Source organism: Palaemon carinicauda, chromosome 37 (genome assembly GCF_036898095.1).
Source record: "Palaemon carinicauda isolate YSFRI2023 chromosome 37, ASM3689809v2, whole genome shotgun sequence".
NCBI lineage: Eukaryota > Metazoa > Arthropoda > Malacostraca > Decapoda > Palaemonidae > Palaemon > Palaemon carinicauda.
The window spans coordinates 57,124,093-57,150,007 of NC_090761.1; the positions used below are offsets into that span (position 1 = coordinate 57,124,093).

The following is a 25,915-nucleotide window of genomic DNA, read 5'->3' on the forward strand; positions in this document are numbered from 1 at the left end:
GCACCAAATAAATTAAGGACACTCGTGAACTATGTCAGTCATAATGTGTATGAATACATTGAGGAGTGTGTGGATTATGATACTGCCATTTCCATGTTGGAAAAGTTATATGTTAAAGCACCTAATGAAATATTCACCTCACATTTACTTGCTACTCGCCAACAAAAGGCAGGGGAAACTAGGTAAGGACTGTAATTTAAAGTCAGTCAGTGCAGAACAATACAGAGAGGAGTTGATCAGGGATGCTTTTATAAATGGCCTGGCCTCACCTATGATTCGGCAACGTCTTCTCGAAACTAAAACTCTAGACTTACAGGCAGCTTATGACCAGGCATACTCTTTAGACCTAGCCCAACGTAATGCTAGTTTTTACAGTCACATGCTTCCTCATGTTGGGCATACTGCTGCTGTGGTTACATCGGATCATGCACTTATTACAGATGATCATGTGAAGAGTGGACCAACGTCTGAGAGCTGTGAGGTAACTGCTGGAACTCAAGTATTAGCGACTACTCTGTCCATGAAGAGAAAGTGCTTTTTTTGTGGAGGTCCCTATCATATTCGTGCACACTGTCCAGCTCGGGATTCCGTTTGCAATAAATGTGACAAGAAGGGGCACTTTGCAAAAGTGTGCCTGTCTAAATCTACATATGGAGGTAAATCTACAACAGCTACAGTATTTGATGCCTCACAGTCATCAGTTCTTGCGGCTAATGCTGGTACCTCTTTTCCTCAGAGCCTCTATCGGGCATCTACCTCAACAACAATTAAAGGACGGAGGTTGACAGCCCTTGTCGAATCTTGCAGTGATGACAGTTATATAGATGAAGATGTAGCATTGGAATTAAAGCTACCAATACATCCCACTGATAAAGATGTCGCTTCAGCACAGAAATCTTTGCATACAAACTCTCCAGGTTATGTCAATGTAGACTTGACTCTTCATCTTAATGGAGAAACTTATCCATCCACGTGTCTAGCAGTAATGAAGGATTTATGTTCAGGAGTATTACTTGGTCAGGACTTCCAAGAGCAGCATCAGAAAGTGACTATTGAATACGGTGGGCCGAAACCAGCGCTCAACTTATCTGGTGCTAACCCCTACTGTTCGTTGGCAGCCGCTGCTGTGGATGAGCCTTCTATCTTCCAGCATTTGTTACCTAATTGTAAGCCTATTGTCACTAAATCAAGACATTACTGTAAAGATGACAAAGAATTCATTGAAGAGGAGACTAGCCGTCTCTTGGCTGAGGGTGTTATTGAGGATAGCATATCACCATGGAGAGCTCAAGTTGTGGTGGTTAAGGATTCCTTTAATCAGCATAAGAAAAGGATGTGTTGATTATTTCCAAACTATAAATCTGTTTACAGAACTGGATGCTTATCCATTACCAAGGATTGACACCATGGTTAATGAACTCTCAACATATTGCGTATTTTTGACTTTTGACTTGAAAAGCTCTTACCACCAAGAACCACTAAAGGAAGCAGACAAGAAGTAATCAGCTTTTGAAGCCAACTGATGCCTCTACCAGTTCTGTAGAGTACCTTTCGGAGTTACCAATGGAGTTGCAGCCTTCCAACGAACTATGGATAAGTTGGTGAAAGAAGAAAACTTACAAGGTGCTTCCCCATATTTGGACAATATCACTATTACTGGACACACTCAAGAACAACATGATCGGAACGTGCAGCGCTTTCTTGAGGTCATCAACAAGAGGAACCTAACTCTCAATGCTACTAAAACTATTAAATCTGTGCGTACCATTAATATTCTTGGCTACTGTGTGGGGAATGGTGTAATAAAGCCTGACATGGAAAGACTCCGGCCTGTACAAGAACTACCACCTCCCACTAGTCAAGGATCTTTAAAGAGGGCAATGGGTATGTTTGCTTATCACGCTAAATGGATACAGAATTTTTCTGCTAAGATTCAACCACTGGCAAGAGTAAAGAAATTCCCTTTAGATGAAGAAGCTTTGCAGGCTTTCGAACTACTCAAACAAGAACTTGAAGGAGCAACGCTACACTCTGTGGATGAAAATTTGCCTTTTTGAGGTCGAATGTGATGCCTCAAAAGTAGCAGTCTCGGCAGTACTCAACCAGAATGGCAGGCCTGTGGCCTTCATGTCTAGGACTTTACAAGGAAGTGAAATTCACTATCACATTGTAGAGAAGGAAGCCATGGCTATCGTGGAGGCTGAACGTAAGTGGAGTCATTTTCTTGCTAGACAACACTTTGATCTTGTTACAGACCAGCGTTCTGTGGCCTTTATGTTTGATAATAGGAAACGCACTAAAGTTAAGAAAAATAAGAGCCAGGAATGGCGGATGGAACTCGCAGCCTTCAGTTATACAGTACATTATCGCCCCGGTAAAGAGAATGGGGTTCCTGATGCCTTCACCCGAGCTTTTTGCGGTTCCGTGGTTTCTACGTCATCTACCCTCACTGAACTACATGGGAATCTGTGCCATCCAGGAGTGACTCGCTTGTTGCACTTTGTGAGATCGAAAAATCTTCCCTTTTCCACTGAGGACGTTAAGAAGGTCTGTGCTTCTTGCAGGATATGTGAAGAATTGAAACCAAAATTCTACAAATTCCAAGAAGGAACACTCATCAAGGCGACACAACCAATTGAGAGATTAAGCATTGACTCTAAAGGACCAGTTCTGACGGCCTCGCGCAACCCATATCTACTTATTATGGTTGATGAATATTATCGTTTTCCTTTCGCTTTTCCGTGTCCCAACATGAACACAACTACAGTGATTAAATGCCTAGAACAAATATTCAGCCTGTGTGGAAGGCCTCAGTATATACATTCGGATCAAGGAACCTCATTCATGTCCAGGGAGCTCAAAACCTATCTCGCACAGAAGGGAGTTGCAACAAATCGAACTACCCCTTTTCATCCAATCGGTAATGGGCAAGTGGAGCGGCTCAATGGTACTGTATGGAAGGCAATCCAGCTGGCACTCGGGTCTCGAAATCTTCCCGATCAGCACTGGGAATTAGTACTCACTGATGTGATACATTCACTTAGATCCCTTCTGTCTACAGCAACTAATGTCACACCCCGTGAACGCTTTTTTGGATTTCTGCGCCGCTAATCCTCGGGGAGCTCTCTGCCTTCGTGGCTTATGTCGTCAGGACCGATATTATTGAGGAAGTTTGTCAGAACAAGCAAAAATGAACCCCTAGTGGATGAAGTTGAACTATTATCTGCTAACCCAACATATGCTAACATTAGACATCCCAGCGGACGAGAGTCAACGGTTTCCTTACGTGACTTGGCCCCATGCCCTAGGGATAATTCTGTTTCTGAAAATCAAGAACTATCTTCTGTTTCATTGTCACCAGAGGCCATACCATCTCAATCTCCAGTGTCACCCACAACAACCCATCAAGAGTTTCCAGAAGGTATGGGACTTCACCCAGAAGCTGAAATTAGAACAGAGGCTGCATCACCTCCAGTACGTAGATCAACCCGGGTGTCAAGGGCTCCGAACCGATATGGGTGGTATTGATTACTTATGAAGTGATGTAACCAATTTTATATCTAGAGGGGAAGAATGTTATAATATTGTTTTGTCCTTTTGCTCTTTCATACCTCACTCTGAACCGTTTGTCTGGTGATCTTTTCCTACTTTGTTTACTTACCTGATGGAGGGACAGTCAAAGCAACTTATTAAGTAATTCTCTGGTTCTTTTGTATTTCCTTTTGTTTATTCCATTTGTATCTATTTGGTTTAATTAGATTTACTTTGAGGATCTAACATAGTTTGTATTACAATTATTATGGGATCTGCTAATTATGTTCATGGTTGTTTCAGGGAATAATCTACTGAAGTTTAAGTTGAATAAAGCTTGGGTAGCAGCAGCCAAGTCTTTTAATGTCACAACAATTTAATCAACTTTTACTATGGAGAAACTGTTGAAGCCTGCCCGTTTGGATCTGGACCCTAGCCTCCCTTCTGCAGCAAAGGAATGGCGGCATTAGTGCAGGACGTTTTCCAACTTTATTCAAGAATGTGGTGAAAGGGCACCAAATAAATTAAGGACACTTGTGAACTATATTAGTCATAATGTGTATAAATACATTGAGGAGTGTGTGGATTATGATACAGCCATTTCAACGTTGGAAAAATTATATGTTAAGGCACCTAAGTAAATATTCACCAGACATTTACTTGCTACTCGCCAACAAAAGGCAGTGGAAACTTTGGATGAGTTTCTGAGAGAATTGTGTAAACTAGGTAAGGACTGTAATTTAAAGTCAGTTAGTGCAGAACAATACAGAGAGGAGTTGATCAGGGATGCTTTTATAAATGGCCTGGCCTCACCTATGATTCGGCAATGTCTTCTCTAAAATAAAACTCTATACTTACAGGCAGCTTGTGACCAGGCTTACTCTTTAGACCTAGCCCAACGTAATGCTAGTTTTTACAGTCACATGCTTCCTCATGTTGGGCATACTGCTGCTGTGGTTACATCGGATCATACACTTATTACAGATGATCAAGTGAAGAGTGGACCAACGTCTGAGAACTGTGAGGTAACTGCTGGAACTCAAGTATTAGCGACTACTCTGTTCATGAAGAGAAAGTGCTTTTTTTGTGGAGGTCCCTATCATATTTGTGCACACTGTCCAGCTCGGAATTCCATTTGCAATAGATGTGGCAAGAAGGACCACTTTGCAAAAGTGTTCCTGTCTAAATCTACGTATGGAGGTAAATCTACAACAGCTACAGTATTTGATCCCTCACAGTCATCTGTTCTTGCGGCTAATACTGGTACCTCTTTTCTTCAGAACCTCTATCGGGCAGCTACCTCTACAACAATTAAAGGACGGAAGTTGACAGCTCTTATCGATTCGTGCAGTGATGACAGTTATATAGATGAAGATGTAGTGTGGGAATTGAAGCTACCAATACATCCCACTGATAAAGACGTCGCTTTAGCACAAATCTTTGCATACAAACTCTCCAGGTTATGTCAATGTAGACTTGACTCTTCATCTTAATGGAGAAACTTATCCATCCACGTGTCTAGCAGTAATGAAGGATTTATGTTCAGGAGTATTACTTGGTCAGGACTTCCAAGAGCAGCATCAGAAAGTGACTATTGAATACGGTGGGCCGAAACCAGGGCTCAACTTATTTGGTGGTAACCCCTACTGTTCGTTGGCAGCCGCTGCTGTGGATGAGCCTTCTATTTTCCAGCATTTGCTACCTAATTGTAAGCCTATTGTCACTAAATCAAGACATTACTGTAAAGATGACAAAGAATTCGTTGAAGAGGAGACTAGTCGTCTCTTGGCTGAGGGTGTTATTGAGGATAGCATATCACCATGGAGAGCTCAAGTTGTGGTGGTTAAGGATTCCTTTAATCAGCATAAGAAAAGGATGTGTTGATTATTCGCAAACTATAAATCTGTTTACAGAACTGGATGCTTATCCATTACCAAGGATTGACACCATGGTTAATGAACTCTCAACATATTGCGTATTTTCGACTTTTGACTTGAAAAGCGCTTACCACCAAGTCCCACTAAAGGAAGCAGACAAGAAGTATACAGCTTTTGAAGCCAACAGACGCCTGTACCAGTTCTCTAGAGTACCTTTCGGAGTTACCAATGGAGTTGCAGCCTTCCAACGAACTATGGATAAGTTGGTGAAAGAAGAAAACTTACAAGGTGCTTTCCCATATTTGGACAATATCATTATTGCTGGACACACTCAAGAACAACATGATCAGAACGTGCAGCGCTTTCTTGAGGTCATCAACAAGTGGAACCTAACTCTCAATGCTACTAAAACTATTAAATCTGTGCGTACCATTAATATTCTTGGCTACTGTGTGGGGAATGGTGTAATAAAGCCTGACATGGAAAGACTCCGGCCTCTACAAGAACTACCACCTCCCACTAGTCAAGGATCTTTAAAGAGGCAATGGGTATGTTTGCTTATTACGCTAAATAGATACAGAATTTTTCTGCTAAGATTCAACCACTGGCAAGAGTAAAGAAATCTCCTTTAGATGAAGAAGCTTTGCAGGCTTTCGAAATACTCAAACAAGAACTTGAAGGAGCAACGCTACACTCTGTGGATGAAAATTTGCCTTTTGAGGTCGAATGTGATGCCTCAGAAGTAGCAGTCTCAGCAGTACTCAACCAGAATGGCAGGCCTGTGGCCTTCATGTCTAAGACTTTACAAGGAAGTGAAATTCACCATCACATTGTAGAGAAGGAAGCCATGGCTATCGTGGAGGCTGAACGTAAGTGGAGTCATTTTCTTGCTAGACAACACTTTGATCTTGTTACAGACCAGCATTCTGTGGCCTTCATGTTTGATAACAGGAAACGCACTAAGTTAAGAATAATAAGATCCAGGAATGGCGGATGGAACTCGCAGCCTTCAGTTATACAGTACATTGTCACCCCGGTAAAGAGAATGGGGTTCCTGAAGCCTTCACCCGAGCTTTTTGCGGTTTCGTGGTTTCTACGTCATCTGCCCTCACTGAGCTACATGGGAATCTGTGCCATCCAGGAGTGACTCGCTTGTTGCACTTTGTGAGATCGAAAAATCTTCCCTTTTCCACTGAGGACGTTAAGAAGGTCTGTGCTTCTTGCAGGATATGTGAAGAATTGAAACCAAGATTCTACAAATTCCAAGAAGGAACACTCATCAAGGCGACACAACCAATGGAGAGATTAAGCATTGACTTTAAAGGACCAGTTCCGACAGCCTCGCGCAACCCATATCTACTTATTGTGGTTGATGAATATTCTCGTTTTCCTTTCGCTTTTCCATGTCCCAACATGAACACAACTACAGTGATTAAGTGCTTAGAACAAATATTCAGCCTGTGTGGGATGCCTCAATATATACATTCGGATCAAGGAACCTCATTCATGTCCATGGAGCTCAAAACTAATCTCGCACAGAAGGGAGTTGCAACAAGTTGAACTACCCCTTTTCATCCAATCGGTAATGGGCAAGTGGAGCGGCTCAATGGTACTGTATGGAAGGCAATCCAGCTGGCACTCAGGTCTCGAAATCTTCTCGATCAGCACTGGGAATTAGTACTCACTGATGTGATACATTCACTTAGATCCCTTCTGTCGACAACAACTAATGTCACACCCCATGAACGCTTTTTTGGATTTCCGCGCCGCTCATCCTTGGGGAGCTCTCTGCTTTCGTGGCTTATGTCGTCAGGACCGGTATTATTGAGGAAGTTTGTCAGAACAAGCAAAAATGAACCCCTAGTGGATGAAGTTGAACTATTATCTGCTAACCCAACATATGCTAACATTAGACATCCCAGCGGACGAGAGTCAACGGTTTCCTTACGTGACTTGGCCCCATGCCCTAGGGATAATTCTGTTTCTGAAAATCAAGAACTACCTTCTGTTTCATTGTCACCAGAGGCCATACCATCTCAATCTCCAGTGTCACCCACAACAACCCATCAAGAGTTTCCAGAAGGTATGGGACTTCACCCAGAAGCTGAAATTAGAACAGAGGCTGCATCACCTCCAGTACGTAGATCAACCCGGGTGTCAAGGGCTCCGAACCGATATGGGTGGGATTGATTACTTATGAAGTGATGTAACCAATTTTATATCTAGAGGGGAAGAATGTTATAATATTGTTTTGTCCTTTTGCTCTTTCATACCTCACTCTGAACCGTTTGTCTGGTGATCTTTTCCTACTTTGTTTACTTACCTGATGGAGGGACAGTCAAAGCAACTTATTAAGTAATTCTCTGTTTCTTTTGTATTTCCTTTTGTTTATTCCATTTGTATCTATTTGGTTGTATTAGATTTACTTTGAGGATCTAACATAGTTTGTATTATAATTATTATGGGGTCTGCTAATTATGTTCATGGTTGTTTCAGAGAATAATCTACTGAAGTTTTAAGTTGAATAAAGCTTGGGTAGCAGTAGCCAAGTCTTTTAATGTCACAACAAGGGGCGTCCCTCTTGAGAGACTCTCCAACCGGCCAGTGTCGTTCTCGGCCTCGGAGATCCTCTGCCAGGAGAAGGTAGCGAATTGTGCCATGCAGGCGACTTTGTGGCTGGATATCTGGCTGGGGTCTCTTGGCATCCTGATACGATCCGAAGACTTGTCTAAGGAGAGTACCAGGAAGGCCTTGGAGACTTTCCTTCTTTCAGGCACTCGTACTATCGAGTTTCTGGCCCACCAAGTCTCGAACTTGTGAGCTAATACTATCCTGAAACGCTGAGTTACGGTGTCTGAAAGATTTAACTCGAAGGTCCCCAACACTGAGGTCAGTAAGCTCAGACATTCCTCCCTTTTGGGGAGTAGTCTGTTTGAGCCGAAAGATGTAGAACAAGCGGCTGAGAGGTGGAGGAAGTCCAACCAGGACTCCTTCATCTAGAGGGATTTAACATCAAAGCCCTATAAGCCTCCAGCACCTCAACAACCTCGCCCTGCAAAGACGACGAAGCCGGCAGTAGCAGCAAAGGCAACGGTGTCCAAACAGCCCTTTCCCGTCAAAGACAGGAAAGGCAAGAAGTCCTCCAGGGGAGGCAAAAATCCTAGGGGGAGTGGCCGAGGCCGCAAACGCTAGGATTGGCAATCCCCCTGCACGTCCACCAGTGGGAGGATGCCTTCAAAGTTGCGTGGACAGGTGGCAGCAACTCAGGGCCGATTCCTGGACGGTCTCCGTGATCAGCCAAGGATATCGCGTCCCGTTCATAACATCTCTACCTCCCCTGACAGCGAATCCAGTGTTGTTGAGCTCTCTTGCCATGGGATCGGCAAGGGGGCAAGCCCTTTGGGCAGAAGTCGAGACCATGTTGAAGAAGGGCGCTCTCCAAGAGGTCATCGACGGGTCCCCAGGCTTCTACAGTCGACTCTTTCTTGTAAAGAAGGCGTCTGGAGGCTGGAGACCAGTCATCGAACTCTCAGTTCTGAACAGGTTTGTCAAGCAGACCCCGTTCAGCATGGAGATGGCAGACACAGTCAGACTCACAGTGAGACCGCGAGACTTCATGTGCACACTGGATCTGAAGAACGCGTACTTCCAGATCCCAATCCATCCGTCTTCAAGGAAGTACTTAAGATTCAGCCTAGACAACAAGATCTACCAGTTCAAGGTGCTGTGTTTCGGTCTCTCCACAGCACCTCAGGTTTTCACCAGAGTGTTCACCCTGATATCTTCGTGGGCACACAGGATCGGCATCCGTCTCCTCTGTTATCTGGACGACTGGCTGATCCTAGCAGATTCGGAGTCAACCCTTCTTCGACTCCGAGACAAACTTCTGGGGATTTGCCAAGATCTAGGGATCATGGTAAATCTCGAGAAGTCTTCTCTGCTTCCTACCCAAAGACTGGTATATCTAGGCAGGATATTGGACACCAATCTCCACAAAGCCTTCTCAACAGACGACAGGATAGCAAGGCTGAGGAAGGTCGCAAGGCCTTTCCTCAGACGAGACGAACTCCCAGCCCAGTCGTGGTTACGTCTTCTCGGCCATCTCTCATCCTTTGCCCGTCTAGTTCCCAACAGTCGTTTCAGAATGAGATCTCTGCAATGGTGACTCAAGTGCCGGTGGAATCAAGGACACGATTCCCCGGACGTCTTGATCCCTATGGGTCTCGCGGAACGGACGGACCTTCAGTGGTGGGTGGCAGATGAGAACCTACGAAAGGGAGTGGATCTTCGCGTCCTCCCCCCAGATTTGATGCTGTTTTCGGACTCCTGAAAGAAAGGATGGGGGGGCCCACGTTCTGAACCACAGGACCTCAGGCCTGTGGTCAGAATCAGAAAAGTGCCTCCATATAAATCTGCTAGAAATGAAGGCCGTTTTTCTGGCCCTTCAACAGTTCCAACAGCACCTGGCGGGTCACTGTGTGGTGGTGATGAGCGACAACACCACAGTAGTGGCTTACATCAACAAGCAGGGAGGTACCTTTTCAGAACAGCTATCCCATCTTGCAGTAGAGATACTGAGATGGGTCCACTCGATTCCACTATTGGCTCGCTTCATTTTGGGCAAAAGGAATGTGCTCGCCGAAAGTCTGAGCAGAGCGTCTCACATAGTGAGTAACGAGTGATCTTTGGACCATCAAGTAGCCAACAAAGTCCTGACTTTGTGGGGTTCCCTGACTGTGGATCTGTTCGCGACAGCGTTGAACTTCAAACTGCCGCTGTACTGCTCCCCAGTCCTGGATCCCAAGGCTCTCTTGCAAGATGCTTTCCAACAACGGTGGGACAACATCGACGTATACGCCTTTCCCCCGTTCTGTCTGAGGAGGAGGGTACTCAACAAGACCAGATTTCGGTCAACCTCTCGATGACTCTCATAGCTCCGCTGTGGCATCACGCGGAATGGTTCCCGGACCTTCTGCAACTCCTCACGGAGCCTCCGAGAGAACTCTCCACGACACGAGCTACTCAAGCAACCACTCGCCAACATCTTTCACAAAGCCGTAGCTTCGCTTTGGCTTCATGCCTGGAGACTATCCAACATCTCGCAGAGAGAGGATTTTCGCAACAAGTTGCGGAAAGGATGTCTGGACACCTGCGGAAGTCATCCGCAGGGGTCTACCAGGCAAAGTGGAGAGTTTTCTGTGGTTGGTGTCGTGGAAGGGGTATCTCCACTCGATGCCACTATTCCAGCAATAGCGGAGTTCTTCGTGTACTTGCGAGAAGAAATGCGCCTTTCAGTCTCGGCAGTGAAAGGCTATCGCTCAGCCTTAAGTCTAGCCTTCAGGCTCAAAGGAGTGGACATTTCTTCTTCGCTGGAACTTTCCCTACTCATACGTAGTTATGAACTTACCTGCCCTCAGTCAGAAGTGAGACCTCCTCCATGGAACGTGGTTCGAGTTCTCAGGTCTCTTAAGAGACCTCCCTACGAACCATTACGCCAGGCTTCAGATCGCCACTTGACTTGGAAGACGGTGTTCCTACTAGCTTTGGCGTCAGCCAAGCGAGTTAGTGAACTTCATGGTTTCACGTATGACATCGCCCATTCAAGGGGATGGGGCGAGGTAACGTTCAACTTCGTCCCTGAGTTTATTGCTAAGACTCAGAATCCGGGAGTGCCGTACCCTCGGTTCGACTCCTTCCGGATTTCGAGTCTTCGTTCCGTAACAGATGACCCAGACCATCTCCTACTGTGCCCAGTAAGGAGTCTGAGCTATATCTGAAAAGAACAGCTGCAGTTCGTCCCCAAGTGCAGGCATTGTTTGTTAGCACTGGGAGATCGAAGAGTAGGGTTACCAAGAGCACCATCTCAGCATGGATTCGAAAGGTAATCCATCTGTCCCTAAATCCGGACCCTCCTCCATCACGTCGCCCTAGAGCTCATGATGTCAGGGGCATAGCTACGTCCCTGGCCTTCAAGAAGAACTTCTTAGTGACGCAGGTTCTACAAGCAGGGGTATGGAAGCGTCAAACGACCTTCACAGCCCATTACCTGCAAGACGTGATCCACAGGAGGCTTGATACGTTCTCTATCGGCTTTGTGGTGGCTGCACAACAGCTGGTTTAAACCTCAGGCTCCTTAATGGACGAGTAGCAGAGGGTTAAGGGCATTGTTACCAGGTTTTAGTCTGCATGAAAGAAAAGGTATGTCTGGCCCTTATTCTTTTCTTCATTCTCCCCTCTCTTGGGGAAAGCAGCATCCTGGGTTCTCTGCACAGCTGACCTCAAACCACTGCAGGTAAACCATGTTCCCTTGTGTTCCTAGTATTAAGTTAATACTGTCGCGTCCCCATACCCTGACGAGGTGGTATTGGGAGAGTCCTAGCCTAAAGTTTCCATCTAAAGAACTTTAGGTCAACTTCCTAGGACGAGTCACACATTTTCCTTCACACACACAGCTTATGTAGGCCGCAGCCCTTGCATAGCAAGGTGCGAGCGAGGTGCAGGGACTCTTTATTGTTGAGTGCTGACACACTCAGATAATGAGTCCCTGAGTCCCCGGGCAAAACCAAAAGCCAGTATGGCTGGGACTTATTCCACCCTTCCTAAGGATTGAGTCACCCACTTTAAATAGCGTGATTTGTATTTCAGTTACGGAACAAATGACAAATTCGGAGATAATTTGTATTTTTCCTAACTATACAAACCTTAGCTATTTAATCAAACTTGTCCGCCAGCCCTGTCTCCCATGAAGTCCTACCTCTAAGCAAAGTGAACTTACCACACAGGTTTGTGAGGGGGGAGGGTAGCAAACTACCCTCCCTACCCACCGCTAACTAGCGGTTGGGTAGTAAACCCTCGTTGAAATTCTAATGGCTCGTCCTTTCAGCTACGCCGAAAGTAATTACCCACTTTAAATAGCTAAGGTTTGTATAGTTAGGAAAAATACAAATTATCTACGAATTTGTCATATCTCAACTCATATCAAACATTTAAAGCCTTTTAATTTGTGACTCTTAGTATTTCATTACACCAGAGCAATGCGCATTGCAGGATAGTCTTGTTTGTATAGTACTTGTCTACCAAAAATGCTGATACAGAGGGAAATTAGTGCTAGCATATTGATACAATACTTGATTTGAATTTGTTCCGTAACTGATATACAAACCACGCTATTTACATGGGGTAATTACTTCGGCGTAGCTGAATGACGAGCCATAATAGTTTTAACGAGGGTTTACTACCCTGCTGCTAGTTCCCCCCCCTCACACACCGGTGAATGCTTCACTTTACTTTTGGCTCGGGAAGAGAACAGACCTGTCTGCACTCTCCCTCGCTTTGACTGCCATATTAATCTGTTTTTGCTTTCTCTTTTTCAGTGTGCTTGAAGTTGGCCTCTAATACCAATGTGTACTTGGTACTTGCCATGGACTTCCCGGCCGCCCTTGTGGGACCTTTATGTCGGCGGTCGACACCGATCCCCAGACCTTATGTCCTCACTGTAGGGGCCAGCGGTGTGATAGTGATATTGTATGTATTTAATGTAGGGAGTGGTCTACCTCCCAGTGGGAGAGGTTTGCCCGGCACCGGAAGAAGAAGGCCAAAAGGGATCTTTCTCCTTCAGAGGCTTCTCTGAAAAGAGAAAATTCCAGGACTTCTTCTTCTGTTGTCCTTTCCTCCTCCGAAGCTCCCCCTCGAGCGGTCTCTTCCGAGAGGCTGGCGAGTGGTAGCGTAGACCGCTTTGCTGTTGACCGATCCCGGGGTGCGGGAGAGGTAGTTGCCTCCCATAGCGAGGCGGCTGCCCCTCCTCCCCCGGAGGAGGATTTGATGTCTAATCATGATTTGTTTCAGCTTTGGGCTTCCTTGGGGCTGCAAGGTTCGCCCTCCAAGGAAGCCCTGTTTGATATGATCAAACTTGGTGCAGCCGTCAAACAATCGCCAACTACAGCAGGGATAGATCCTCTGTCTGTGGTTGACGTTGTTGTGACGGAGTCATCTCGTGGGTCAAGTCAAACCCCCGTTCCTGTGGCTGAGGTAGCTGACGGCTTAGATTCCCCCTCCGAACACCCTTCGAGGGAGGATCTAAGTCCCACGGTCTCTCCTGCCGGTGATTCTCCCCCTCGGGGGAGTTCACTTACAGAGACTCCTCTTCGGAGGCCATTTGATGGTCAGCTTGCTGATCCCACGGCCCCTCGTGGGCGTATAAGGCGGAAGGCTCGTCCTCCCCTTCGCCGTAGAGGCCTTCCTTCCCCTTACAAGGGGGTTAAGAGGCACCTCTTCGGGTCGTCGTCGCCACAGTCCTCTGCGGAGGAGACGACTCGCCGTTCACCGATCCTGCCAGCTACCACAATAGACCTCTCCGGGGATCGTTCGCGATCACCTTCGGATGATGGTCGTACTTCGGGACACAGTGACCAGTCTCCCAGACCTGCTGAGTTGCCGTCAACCTCTAATGTTCCCGATGCGCGTGACGCGCCACCTTATCCTGCCGCTGCGCAGTCTCCGGGCCCTTCGGGGCTGAAGGGTCTTGAGCGTAAAACCGCGCCTCTCGCCCTCAAGCGCCAGGTTCTTCCTGTGCGCCCTCCTGCTGCCGTCGTCGCTGTGCCTGCTGTTGCCGCTGTTCCTGAAGTAGCGACACGGTGCTCACCCACGCGCGTGCGCGCCACCGTTCCTGCTACGCGCCAGGGTTCCCCTGGGCGCCCACGCCCTCCAGCAGTTCCTGTTACAGCGCGCCAGCGCTCACCTGCGCACGCGCGCCCCTGTGGCCACCTGCGCTCATGCGCCCACCGGCACCCCAGCGTCCCCCGGTTCCTGCCTCGTCGCGCGCAGTCCAAGAGGTTCCTTCGCTGGCGCACAGGCGCCCACAGGTTCCTCTGGACTCACTGCGCCCGTCTGGAGAGACGTGCGACACGCGCCCACGCGCGGTTCCAGATCCAGCGCTCACGCGCTTGCCAATGCGCTTCAACATCTCAGCGCGTCGCCCAGGAGGCTCCCAAGCTAGCGCACGGGCGCTCACGGCCGCCCCTGAGCTCTCCTTCCAGACCACACGATCCTGCACGTGCTCCAGCCACGCGCGACGCTCCGGTTGCGCGCCCTTTTCCTGTCACTCGCCCTGTTCCTGTCATCAAGGCGCCTAACGCAACCCTCCAGCGCACACCTGTGCGCCCTCATCCAACCGCGTGGCCGCCGCAGCAGCGCACCCCAGTGTGACCTCATCCTGATGCGCGCCCACGATCGCCGTCGCGCCCACAGGCGAGCATGCCGGTCCTGTTGGACCAGCGCCAACGCGCCATCCCGGCCGTAGCGATCTTGCACCAGCGCTCACGCGCCCTCGTCCGGTTCTCCCGGACGCGCTCAGGCGCCCCCGTTATCTCGCGCCCTCTGGGGCCGCACCAGGATGCTGCACACCCTCGCGTCCGGCCGCCTCCCGTTCCGGCTCCTGCGCGCCACACGCCCTCTCCATCTCCTACGCGCGCCACACCCCCTCTCCATCTCCTACGCGCGCCCGCTCCGGCTGCTGCACGCTCCCGCGCCCACGCTCTCTCGCGCCCGCTCCATCGCCGCGCCATCGTTCCCTCGCTCCTGTATCCTCGCCTGCGCGCCACCGTGCCCTCGCGCCCGCCCTCGCCCACGCGGATACGCGCGCGCGCCCTCGCGATCGCGAGATTCCTGTGTCACGTGCGACCCTGACCAGGACCCGTCACGCGACCCCAGCGCATGCACCGCCAGGCGGACTGGTCTTCGTCTCATTCCCCTCCCCGCAAGCGCAGACCAGCGCGCTCGCCGGAGGAGGGGCGGTTCCCAGACAGGTCTAGGGACTCTTTCCTTTCAGCCCCACAGGTGAACCCACATTTGTCGACTCCTTCTAGGGATCGTACGATCCCCTTCCCTCCAGAGGGAGTGTCTGACAGCACGACTGTCAGCCAGCATCCCTGCATCGGCACCCTAGTCAGAGCTCTTGTGCAGGCAATTAAGCCCGCCCTCTCTGACGGAGGTCACAAACCAGCGGCAGCTTCCTCCCCCCTGAAGAGGAAGAGAGGAGTCTCTCCCGTGGAAACTCCTCCAAGGCCTACAGTATATTGTCTCCTCGCAGGTCCTTGCGCAAGGCTCCTTCTCCCCCCCCAGACTTTCTCTCCCTCCCCCGCGGATGAGGACTACCCATCCTCAGGAGAGTCGGATGAGCCGGACCATTCCCCCATCGCACCAATGGGGGAAGCGCTGCCTCTCCCTGAGAAGTATTCTCGTCCAGGGGTGGAAAAGAGCCTGCCCCCTTCGTTACTCGAGTCCTGTATCCCGCCCAGGAGAGAGCCTAAGGACTCTAAGACGATTCCCAAATCGTCTGCAAGGATCAAGCAGGAACCATCTAGATCCGCCGAGGATGTCCACGTGTCCCCCCAGGAAGAGCCACTGGGGACGAGAGACTTCGCTGCCAGTCCTTCAGGAGGAGAGCACCAGGAGTCAGAACACGCTTTCTGGCAAGTCCTGACCCTCATGAGGAACCTCAACGGGATCCCAGACCCTGAGATTCCCCCTCGTGAAGGTAAGGACACGGTCCTGGACCGCGTCTATGGCACCCAGAAACCCTCTAGGGCCAGTGCAGCTTTGCGCTGTTCTCAGGGGATGAAGAGTGCCAGGGACAAGGTCGAGGGCCAGCTCTCTGAGCTTGCCTCCTCCAGCAGATTTGAGTGCCGGTAACAAGCTCCTCCCGCCTCCTCGAGTCCATCAGAGGAGGTACTTTGAGATCCTTGAGGAGTCTTGTCTGAGTCTTCCGTTACACCACTCTGTGGAAGAACTCACAGGGGAAGTCCCTCTTGAGAGACTCTCCAACCGGCACGTGTCCTTCTCAGCCACTGAGATCTTGAGCCAGGAGAAGGTAACCAAGTGTGCCATGCAGGCAACTTCGTGGCTCGACATCTGGCTGGGGTCTCTGGGCATCCTGGTGCGGTCCGAGGACCTCTCCAAAGAAAGCACCAGGAAGGCGCTGGAGACTTTCTTACTCTCGGGCACATGGACCATTGAGTTTCTGGCAAACTAAGTCTCGAGCTTGTGGGCCAATACGATTCTCAAACGTCAGGATGCTGTGGCCGAGAGGTTCCACCAGAAGGTTCCCAGTTCGGAGGTTAGCAGGCTCAGACACTCTTCCGTGTTCGGTAAGATTTTGTTTAAGCCTAAGGACGTAGAGCTCACCGCTGAGAGGTGGAGGAAGTCCAACCAGGATTCCCTCATCCACAGAGCCCTGACATCGAGGCCCTACAAACCTCCAGCGGCCCAACAGCCCCATCCAGCTAAGGACACGAAGAAGACTACTGCAGCGAAGCCCAAGGTGTCTAAGCCCTTTCCTGCCAAGAGCAGGAGGAGCATGAAGTCATCCAGGGGAGGCAAAAACCCTAGAGGTAACCGCCGAGGCCATAAACGCTAGGGTTGGCAATCCCCCTGCATGTCCACCAGTGGGGGGATGCCTACAAAGTTGCGCGACAAGGTGCCAGCAACTTGGGGCAGATGCCTGGACGATCTCCATGATCACTCTAGGTTATCGCGTCCCGTTCACAGCCTCTCTACCTCCCCTGACAGCGAATCCAGTGTCGTTGAGCTCTTTTGCCATGGGATTGGCAAAAGGGCAAGCCCTTCGGGCAGAAGTCCAGGCCATGTTGAAGAAGGACGCTCTCCAGGAGGTCGTAGACTGGTCCCCAGGCTTCTACAGTCGACTCTTTTTTGTGAAAAAGGCGTCTGGAGGCTGAAGACCAGTCATCGACATCTCAACCCTGAACGAGTTTGTCAAGCAGACTCTGTTCAGCATGGAGACGCCAGACACGGTCTGACTTGCGGTGGGACCACAAGACTTCATGTGTACACTGGACCTGAAGGACGCGTACTTCCTGATCCCAATCCATCCGTCTTCAAGGAAGTACCTAAGATTCTGCCTAGACAACAAGATCTACCAGTTCAAGGTGCTGTGCTTCGATCTCTCCACAGCCCCTCAAGTGTTCGCCAGAGTGTTCACCCTCATCTCTTCGTGGGCTCACAGGATCGGCATCCGTCTCCTTCGTTATTTGGACGACTGGCTGATCCTAGCGGACTCGGAGTCAACCCTTCTTCGCCACCGAGACAAGCTCCTCGAAGTTTGCCAGGATCTAGGGATCATGGTAAATCTCGAGAAGTCCTCCCTGCAGCCCTCTCAGAAACTGGTATATCTCGGCATGGTCATAGACACTAATCTCCACAAAGCCTTCCCATCAGACGACAGGATAGCAAGGCTGAGGAAGGTCGCGAGACATTTCCTCAATCGAGAAGAACTCCCAGCCCAATCGTGGCTTCGTCTCCTCGGCCACCTCTCCTCCCTGACCCGTCTCGTTCCCAACGGTCGCCTCAGAATGAGATCCCTCCAGTGGCGACTCAAGTCACGGTGGAGTCATGGCCACGACTCCCCGGACACTTTGATCCCTATGTGCCCTGTGGAACGGACGGACCTCCGGTGGTCGGTGGTGGACGAGAACCTACGAAAGGGAGTGGATCTTCTCGTCCCTCCCCCAGATTTGATGCTGTTCTCGGACGCATCTAACAAAGGGTGGGGAGGCCCCACGTTCTGAACCACAGGACCTCAGGCCTGTGATCAGAATCAGAAAGGTACCTTCACATAAACCTGCTAGAAATGAAGGCCGTGTTCCTGGCACTTCAGAAGTTCCACCAAGTCCTGGCGGGCCACTCTGTGGTGGTGATGAGCGACAACACCACGGTGGTGGCTTATATCAACAAGCAGAGAGGTACCTTTTCAAAACAGCTATCCCATCTTGCAGTAGAGATCCTGAGATGGTCCGAAGTCCACTCGATCTCACTAGCGGCTCGCTTCATTCCAGGCAAAAGGAATGTGCTCGCTGACAGTCTGAGCAGAGCGACGCAGATAGTGAGTACCGAGTGGTCTTTGGATCCTCAAATAGCCAACAAAGTCCTGACTTTGTGGGGTTCCCCGACTGTGGATCTGTTCGCTACAGCCTTGAATCACAAGCTTCCGCTGTACTGGTCCCCGGTCCCGGACCCCAAGGCTCTCTGGCAGGATGCCTTCCAACAACGGTGGGACAACGTCGATGTGTATGCCTTTCCCCCATTCTGTCTGATGAGGAGGGTACTCAACAAGACCAGAACATCGGTCAATCTCTCGATGACCCTGATAGCTCCGCTATGGCATCATGCAGAATGGTTCCCGGACCTTCTGCAACTCCTCACGGAGGTTCCGAGGGAGCTCCCTCCACGTCACGAGCTACTCAAACAACCGCACTCCAACATCTACCACAAAGCCGTGGCTTCGCTTCGGCTTCACGCCTGGAGACTATCCAGCATCTCCTCACAGAGAGAGGATTTTCGCAACAAATTGCGGAAAGGATGTCTAGCCACCTGCGCAAGTCATCCGCAGGAGTCTACCAGGTGAAGTGTCGAGTTTTCTGTGGTTGGTGTCGTGGAAGGGGTATCTCTCCCCTCAATGCCACTTTACCAGCAATAGCGGAGTTCCTCATTTATCTGCGGGAGGAAATGCGCCTTTCAGTCTCGGCAGTGAAAGGCTATCGCTCCGCCTTAAGTCTTGCCTTCAGGCTTAAAGGAATGGACATTTCTTCCTCGCTGGAACTTTCCCTTCTCATACGGGGTTATGAACTTACCTGCCCTCAGTTGGAAGTGAGACCTCCTCCATGGAACGTGGTTCGAGTCCTCAGGTCTCTGAAGAGACCTCCCTACGAACCATTACGCCAGGCTTCTGATCGCCACCTTACCTGGAAGACGGTTTTCCTGCTAGCTTTGGCCTCGGCCAAGCGAGTCTGTGAGCTACATGGTCTCTCGTACGACGTCGCCCATTCAAGGGGATGGGGGGAGGTAACGTTCAGGTTTGTCCCTGAGTTTGTTGCCAAGACTCAGAACCCGGGAGTGGCGGACCCAAGGTTCGACTCCTTCCGGGTTTTGAGTCTCCATTCTGTAACAGATAACCCAGACCATCTCCTACTGTGCCCAGTTAGGAGTCTGAGGTTGTATCTTAAAAAGAACAGCTGCAGTTCGTTCCCAGGTGCGAGCCTTGTTCGTGAGCACCGGGGAGACGAAGAGGAGGGCCACCAGGAATACCATCTCGGCCTGGATTCGCAAGGTGATACATCTGGCCTTGAATCCTGACCCTCCTCTGTCACGTCGCCCTAGAGCGCATGACGTCAGGGGCATAGCTACGTCCCTGGCCTTCAAGAAGAACTTTTCAGTGACGCAGGTCCTTCAAGCTGGGGTGTGGAAGCGTCAGACTACCTTCACGGCCCACTACCTGCAAGACGTGACACACAGGAGGCTCGATAGGTTTTCTATCGGCCCTGTGGTGGCTGCACAACAGCTGGTTTAAACCTCAGGCTCCTTATTGGACAAGTAGCAGAAGGTTGAGGGCATTGTTACCCGGTTTTAGTCTGCGTGAATGAAAAGATCTGTCTGGCCCTTATTCTTTTCTTCATCCTCTCCTCCCTTGGAGAAAGCAGCATCCTGGGTTCTCTGCACAGCTGACCTCAAACCACTGCAGGTAAACCATGTTCCCTTGTGTTCCTAGTATTAAGATGTAATACTGTCATGTCCACATACCCTGACGAGGTGTTATTGGGAGAGTCCTAGCCTAGATTTCCATCTGAAGAACTCCAGGTCAACTTCCTAGGACGAGTCACTTCTCACCTTCACTCACAGCTTACATAGGCCGCAGCAGTTTCACAGCTGCCAGTGAGGAGCAGGGACCCCTTACTTCTTGAGTACCTACTCACTCGAATTTGGGGTCCCCGGGCAAGCCAAAGCCAGTATGGCAGGGGACTTACCGCCCTTCCTAAGGGTTAAGTCACCCCATGTAAATAGCGTGGTTTGTATTTCAGTTACGGAACAAATTACAAATTCGTAGATAATTTGTATTTTTCCTAACTATACAAACCTTAGCTATTTACACATATGCGCCCACCAGCCCTGTCCCCCAAGATAAGTCCTACCTCTAAGCAAAGTGAAGCATTCACCGATGTGTGAGGGGGGGGGGGGGTGGGTAGCTAGCTACCCTTCCCTACCCCCCGCTAACTAGCGGCGGGGTAGTAAACCCTCGTTAAAACTTTTATGGCTCGTCATTCAGCTACGCCGAAGTAATTACCCCATGTAAATAGCTAAGGTTTGTATAGTTAGGAAAAATACAAATTATCTACGAATTTATCATTTTTATGTCCTTATACCAATTTGCTCGTATTGGAGTTACTTGTAAACCGAGGCACTACTGCAAGCACTAACTGAATACCGAAGTCAAATAGATTTATAAAGTGTAACTGATGAGTTCTATTATTAGCAATTGTTACTGAAATTTAGTGAAATGGTAATAGACATATTCATTACATTGCACAATAAAAGCCAAGTAGAATACAGTAAAATTATGTGTAAGCTATTTTAGTAGATCTTATATCTAAACTTAACAACACATATACTGTACTATTTTGATTATCTCTTTTTCAGATGTTATGAGTGTGGGGAATTCGGTCATCTTAGTTATGCCTGTCCTAAAAATATTCTTGGAACTCGAGAGCCACCAAAGAAGAAACTGAAGAAGAAGAGAAAAGAAGATGATGATGAATATTATCAGAAAACTTACAATGAAGACGTAGATGATGTTGAAGATGAAGAGGAAGACAACAATTTTGACGACGAATCTTTAAGTGCAGCAATTAGATACCAGGTATTGAACTTTTATTGTAATGAAGTACAGTATGTCACCATCTCACCCCATTTATGTTTATTTTCATGTTTGATCCTACAGAAATACAAATCATCGTCCTTTAGGAGAACAATAACAATGAATTTTTATGTGTTCCTCTGGTGATTTTTTATTGGCAACCCAAAAGCCTCAAAATTACTTTTGTCGTGGATTCATGATGGTTGGTTTTTTGTTATTGAAGTTTTTGTGGTACTGTACATGTATATACAATGGCACCTTGGTACTTTTCGTTAATGTGTTCCAGAAGGTATGTCGAGTGCCAAAACGGACAAGTATCGAGAGAATTTCCTCCATAAGGAATAATGCAAACTTAATTCATCCGTTATAAACCCTCAGAAAATCTAAGTGGGTTTTTGTGAGCCTATAGATCTACCTGCTGAGTCATCACCAGCTATTGCCTACTCCTCCTTAGTCCTTGCTTGAGTGGAGAGTGATTGGTTGCTGATCTTATATATGTATACTGTATATGGTTGTTCTTTTGTACATTGTCCTGTCCCTTGCCTCTGCCCCTCATGAGTAACCTTTAAACTAGGGAAAACTTCTACCCTTTATATATTGAAATATTATTAATTGCAGCTCATTTGAGAAAGGTGTCTTGTTCATTAATTTTTACAGTATTTGTGACAATATGTACTGTACAATACTGTAAATATTTAGTTCTCCTTACACATATACTGTACATACTTTTCATGCTTTAAGATAGGAAATGCCTTCAGCGGAGCTGAAATGACTATTGAAGTCGTTAACAAGGCTATTAACGAAAAATTATGAGCTCGGACGAGTAGTCCCCTCTTTCCTATCAAAGACATCACTTTTGTCTTCAGCGACAGTAGGTAAATATGTACAGTTGCATCCTATCCAAGGTTGTTTAATCTTTTTTCTGTGAACTCAGTCTGCCAGGAAGAGCATCCAGCACGTGTTGCAATCCGATCACCTCACACTCAACAAACCTTGTTAAAATTTGTAATGTAGATCTAAGTTCTACCTGCTTCTGAAGTACTCTGTCTATGAGCAAGCCAGGTCGTATACACAGAAGCTTCAGCAATTGATGAACATGATGAGGAGAACAAAGTGCTAAACTGTGTCTACAGCATTGTCATGAGCATTGCCAAGAATGAAACTGGTGAAGAATTAGCATACCTGTTCCTCAAAGACCATGTCTTCTCTTAACAGGAGGCCAAGAGCTTCATTTCATCATTAACTTAGTGTTAATGATGAAATGAAGCACGAATTCCCATATAGGGGAAATAATGGACACTACATCAGTTTATGGCAAAACCGGCAATAAATCCACAGTAACTTTGTGTCTTGTAAGGGCATGATTGCTCTTAATTATGCTAATCTGCCAAGTGTAGCTCTTGGCCTCCTCTTAAGAGAGGACATGGTCTGTGAGGAACAGGTATGCTAATTCTTCACCAGTTTCATTCTTGGCAATGTTCATGACAATGCTGTAGACACAGTTTAGCACTTTGTTCTCATGTTCGTCAATTGCTGAAGCTTCTGGGTATACGACCTAGCTTGCTCATAGGCAGTGTACTTCAGAAGCAGGTAGAACTTAGATCTACATTACAAATTTTAACAAGGTTTGTTGAGTGTGAGGTGATCGGATTGCAACACGTTCTGGATGCTCTTCCTGGCAGACTGATGAGGATGAGCTTGAACTAGGGAACGTCCATTGAGCTTGAAGGTAGGCCCTTGATGTTATTTTGAGGGAGCTGGTAGCTTAAACTACTTGGTCCCTGGTGTCCCCTGTGCCAGGGACCCCATTGATATCATTGGTAATCCAATGCCAGCAGTGTCAGTGACCCCATTACCAGTGACTAATAGTTTTTCATCTTCATGAAATGCACTTAATATTACAGATAAGGGCACAAACGATACATAGCAGACAAGCTAATACTCATATATTTTTAAAATTTTCTTTAACAGAACACATTGCTTAAACTAAATGATTTTAGGTCATAGTATTATCTTTTAAAAGTGCAAAGAGTTTTGGAACTCTTATTAGCCCTTTGCTTTATCAAGCACTTCCAACTCATGACTTTAAGTCTGTTTGGGTCAGGGAATAAGTTGCATGGTGTGAAAGGAGAAGTATGCCCTTAAGATTTGTACTTCTGAGAGCTCTTACTCTTTGCAGTCAATTTGATGTCTTGGTCTTAAATAGTAATGATTAATTTATTCCATGCCCTCAGTATTTTCTTTCCTCTATTTTTTGGGGTGGTTGTATACATTTTTGGTAAAAAAAAACATTATGACAACTATTAAAGTTAATTTTTGTCCAAAAATGTTATAGCATTTGTATGTCCGGTGATATCTTTTATAAATACCTACAAAAATCAGATCATTGCAATTTGTAACTGCACACTATTTTTCATTTAATTGCAGTGGCATTCTTTCATATATTACTCCTGATGTGTTACTGAAATGGAAAACAAGCTCACAATTCACATTCTTCAAGTTTTTCCATAAGCCATAAAAAGCAATTTTATGATCGCTTTTCTTTTTTTAATTCCTTATACATTGTTCTTGATGTACATGCAATAGAAGATTTTTCCAGAGTTTTTTTTTTTCACAGCTTAGTCCCGTTTTTATATGGGGTCACTATTTTGGATGAGTCACTTCTATCTATCTCAGTTGTATGCTTCTGTTTCATCAAGTCCCTTTTCTCCAAAATCCTCTCTTACACTGTCTCCCCACCTCTTTCTTATTCTTCCTCTTCTACCCAGAACCTCCAGCTCCTTGACATTCCTTCCCATATGGTCTTCCTCCTTTCTTAGTAGGTGTCCTTACATTTCCTTTGATACTTTAATCACCTTTGTTGACCTTACTATGCAGTATAGTCTTTACACTAGACATCCATCTGAAAGTTTTCATCTCTGCTATATCCATTTTTATCTCTTTCTTTGTCATACTTGTTGCCTTAAAGAACTTTTCTTTCATTCTTAATAGCACACTTATATCACAAAGGACTTCAGAGCTTGTTTACTAGTCCTTCCAGCCTACTTGTATCCTATGTCTTACTTTCTCATACATTCTCCCCTTAACCTCTGTTATACACCCTAAGTTTTTTAACTTGTCTCCTCTTTATTTCTTCTCCATCTAATCTTATACTCTCCCATCCATCCCTTATAGTATTGGTAGTTATATATTCTGTTTTTAACCCATTTATCCTTATTCCTCTATCTCTAATTACCTCTCCAGAACCTCCCACCTCTCTGTATACAACACAATGGTGTCCGCATATAAAATGCTTTGTGGCGTTGTGTCTCGGTACACAGCATGTGTTATACCCTTCGTTATGTTATCTATCACAATGATGAAAATTAATGGGCTAAGGGCTGAGCCTTGGTGTAATCTAACCCTCATCTCAAATCCTTCAATTTCTCCAACACTGTTTGGTTCATGAACTGAATCATCCATACTTACTTCTCTGGGACTATCATCTTCCTCAAGCTTGACTGGAAAAAGTTGAAAAGCTTATTCTTCATTGAAGAACACAATTGGTGCTGATGAACTTGAACTAGAGAAGGTCCATAGAGCTTGCAGAAAGGCCCTCGATGTTATTTTTGAGGGAGCAGGTACCTTAAACTACTTGGCCCCTGATGTCCCCTTTGCCAGGGACCCCAATGTTATCAGTAGTAATCCCAATGCCAGCAGTGTCAGTGACCCCATTATCAGTGAGTAATAGTTTTTCATCTTCATGGGACCATCATCTTCCTCAAGCTTGACTGGAAAAAGTTGAAAAGCTTATTCTTCATTGAAGAACGCAATTGGTGCTGATGAACTTGAACTAGAGAAGGTCCATAGAGCTTGCAGAAAGGCCCTCGATGTTATTTTTGAGGGAGCTGGTGCCCTAAACTACTTGGTCCCCGATGTCCCCTTTGCCAGGGACCCCAATGTTATCAGTAGTAATCCCAATGCCAGCAGTGTCAGTGACCCCATTATCAGTGAGTAATAGTTTTTCATCTTCATGGGACCATCATCTTCCTCAAGCTTGACTGGAAAAAGTTGAAAAGCTTATTCTTCATTGAAGAACACAATTGGTGCTGATGAACTTGAACTAGAGAAGGTCCATAGAGCTTGCAGAAAGGCCCTCGATGTTATTTTTGAGGGAGCAGGTACCTTAAACTACTTGGCCCCTGATGTCCCCTTTGCCAGGGACCCCAATGTTATCAGTAGTAATCCCAATGCCAGCAGTGTCAGTGACCCCATTATCAGTGAGTAATAGTTTTTCATCTTCATGGGACCATCATCTTCCTCAAGCTTGACTGGAAAAAGTTGAAAAGCTTATTCTTCGTTTAAGAACTCAATTTGGTTTCTCAACTAGCCATTTTTTAAAGTAATGCACTGTACAGTATACAGAAAGCAATTATGATGTGGGAATTGTAGTTATGGAACAAAAGCTCTGAAACAAATCGTATGGTTATACTATTGTATTCAGATGCATAATTGTGAATCACGATACAAAAATATGTAAAAATCACATTAATTGATAAATTACGAAGCCCTTTTATATATCAATTACTTATATATTTTGGAATTTGTAATGCTCATCAGTACCAGATCCCCAAGCATTCTGGCAAGACGCTTTGAACACCCGGGGAGACAACCTAACGTCTGTGTTTGATCCCTTTTACCTACTAAGGAGGCCTCTGACCAAAGTTTGGTTATCTCAAAACCTATCGATGACCTTAATAGCTATGATGTGGCAGCATGCAGAATGGTTTCCAGAACTTCTATGCCTGTTCTTAAAGGCACCCAAGAA

General features: G+C 47.2%; 1 protein-coding gene across 2 annotated transcripts in view; it reads left to right on the top strand.

The window, feature by feature from the left end:
• The window catches only part of LOC137629120 (zinc finger CCHC-type and RNA-binding motif-containing protein 1-like), a 58,082-nt gene that overhangs the window by 22,283 nt on the left and 9,884 nt on the right, over positions 1 to 25,915 (top strand). For both annotated transcript variants that reach the window (XM_068360394.1, XM_068360393.1), the window contains exon 4: positions 20,892 to 21,111. In XM_068360394.1, coding sequence (XP_068216495.1) covers positions 20,892 to 21,111 — 220 coding nt within the window. The remainder of the gene's footprint in view (positions 1 to 20,891; positions 21,112 to 25,915) is intronic.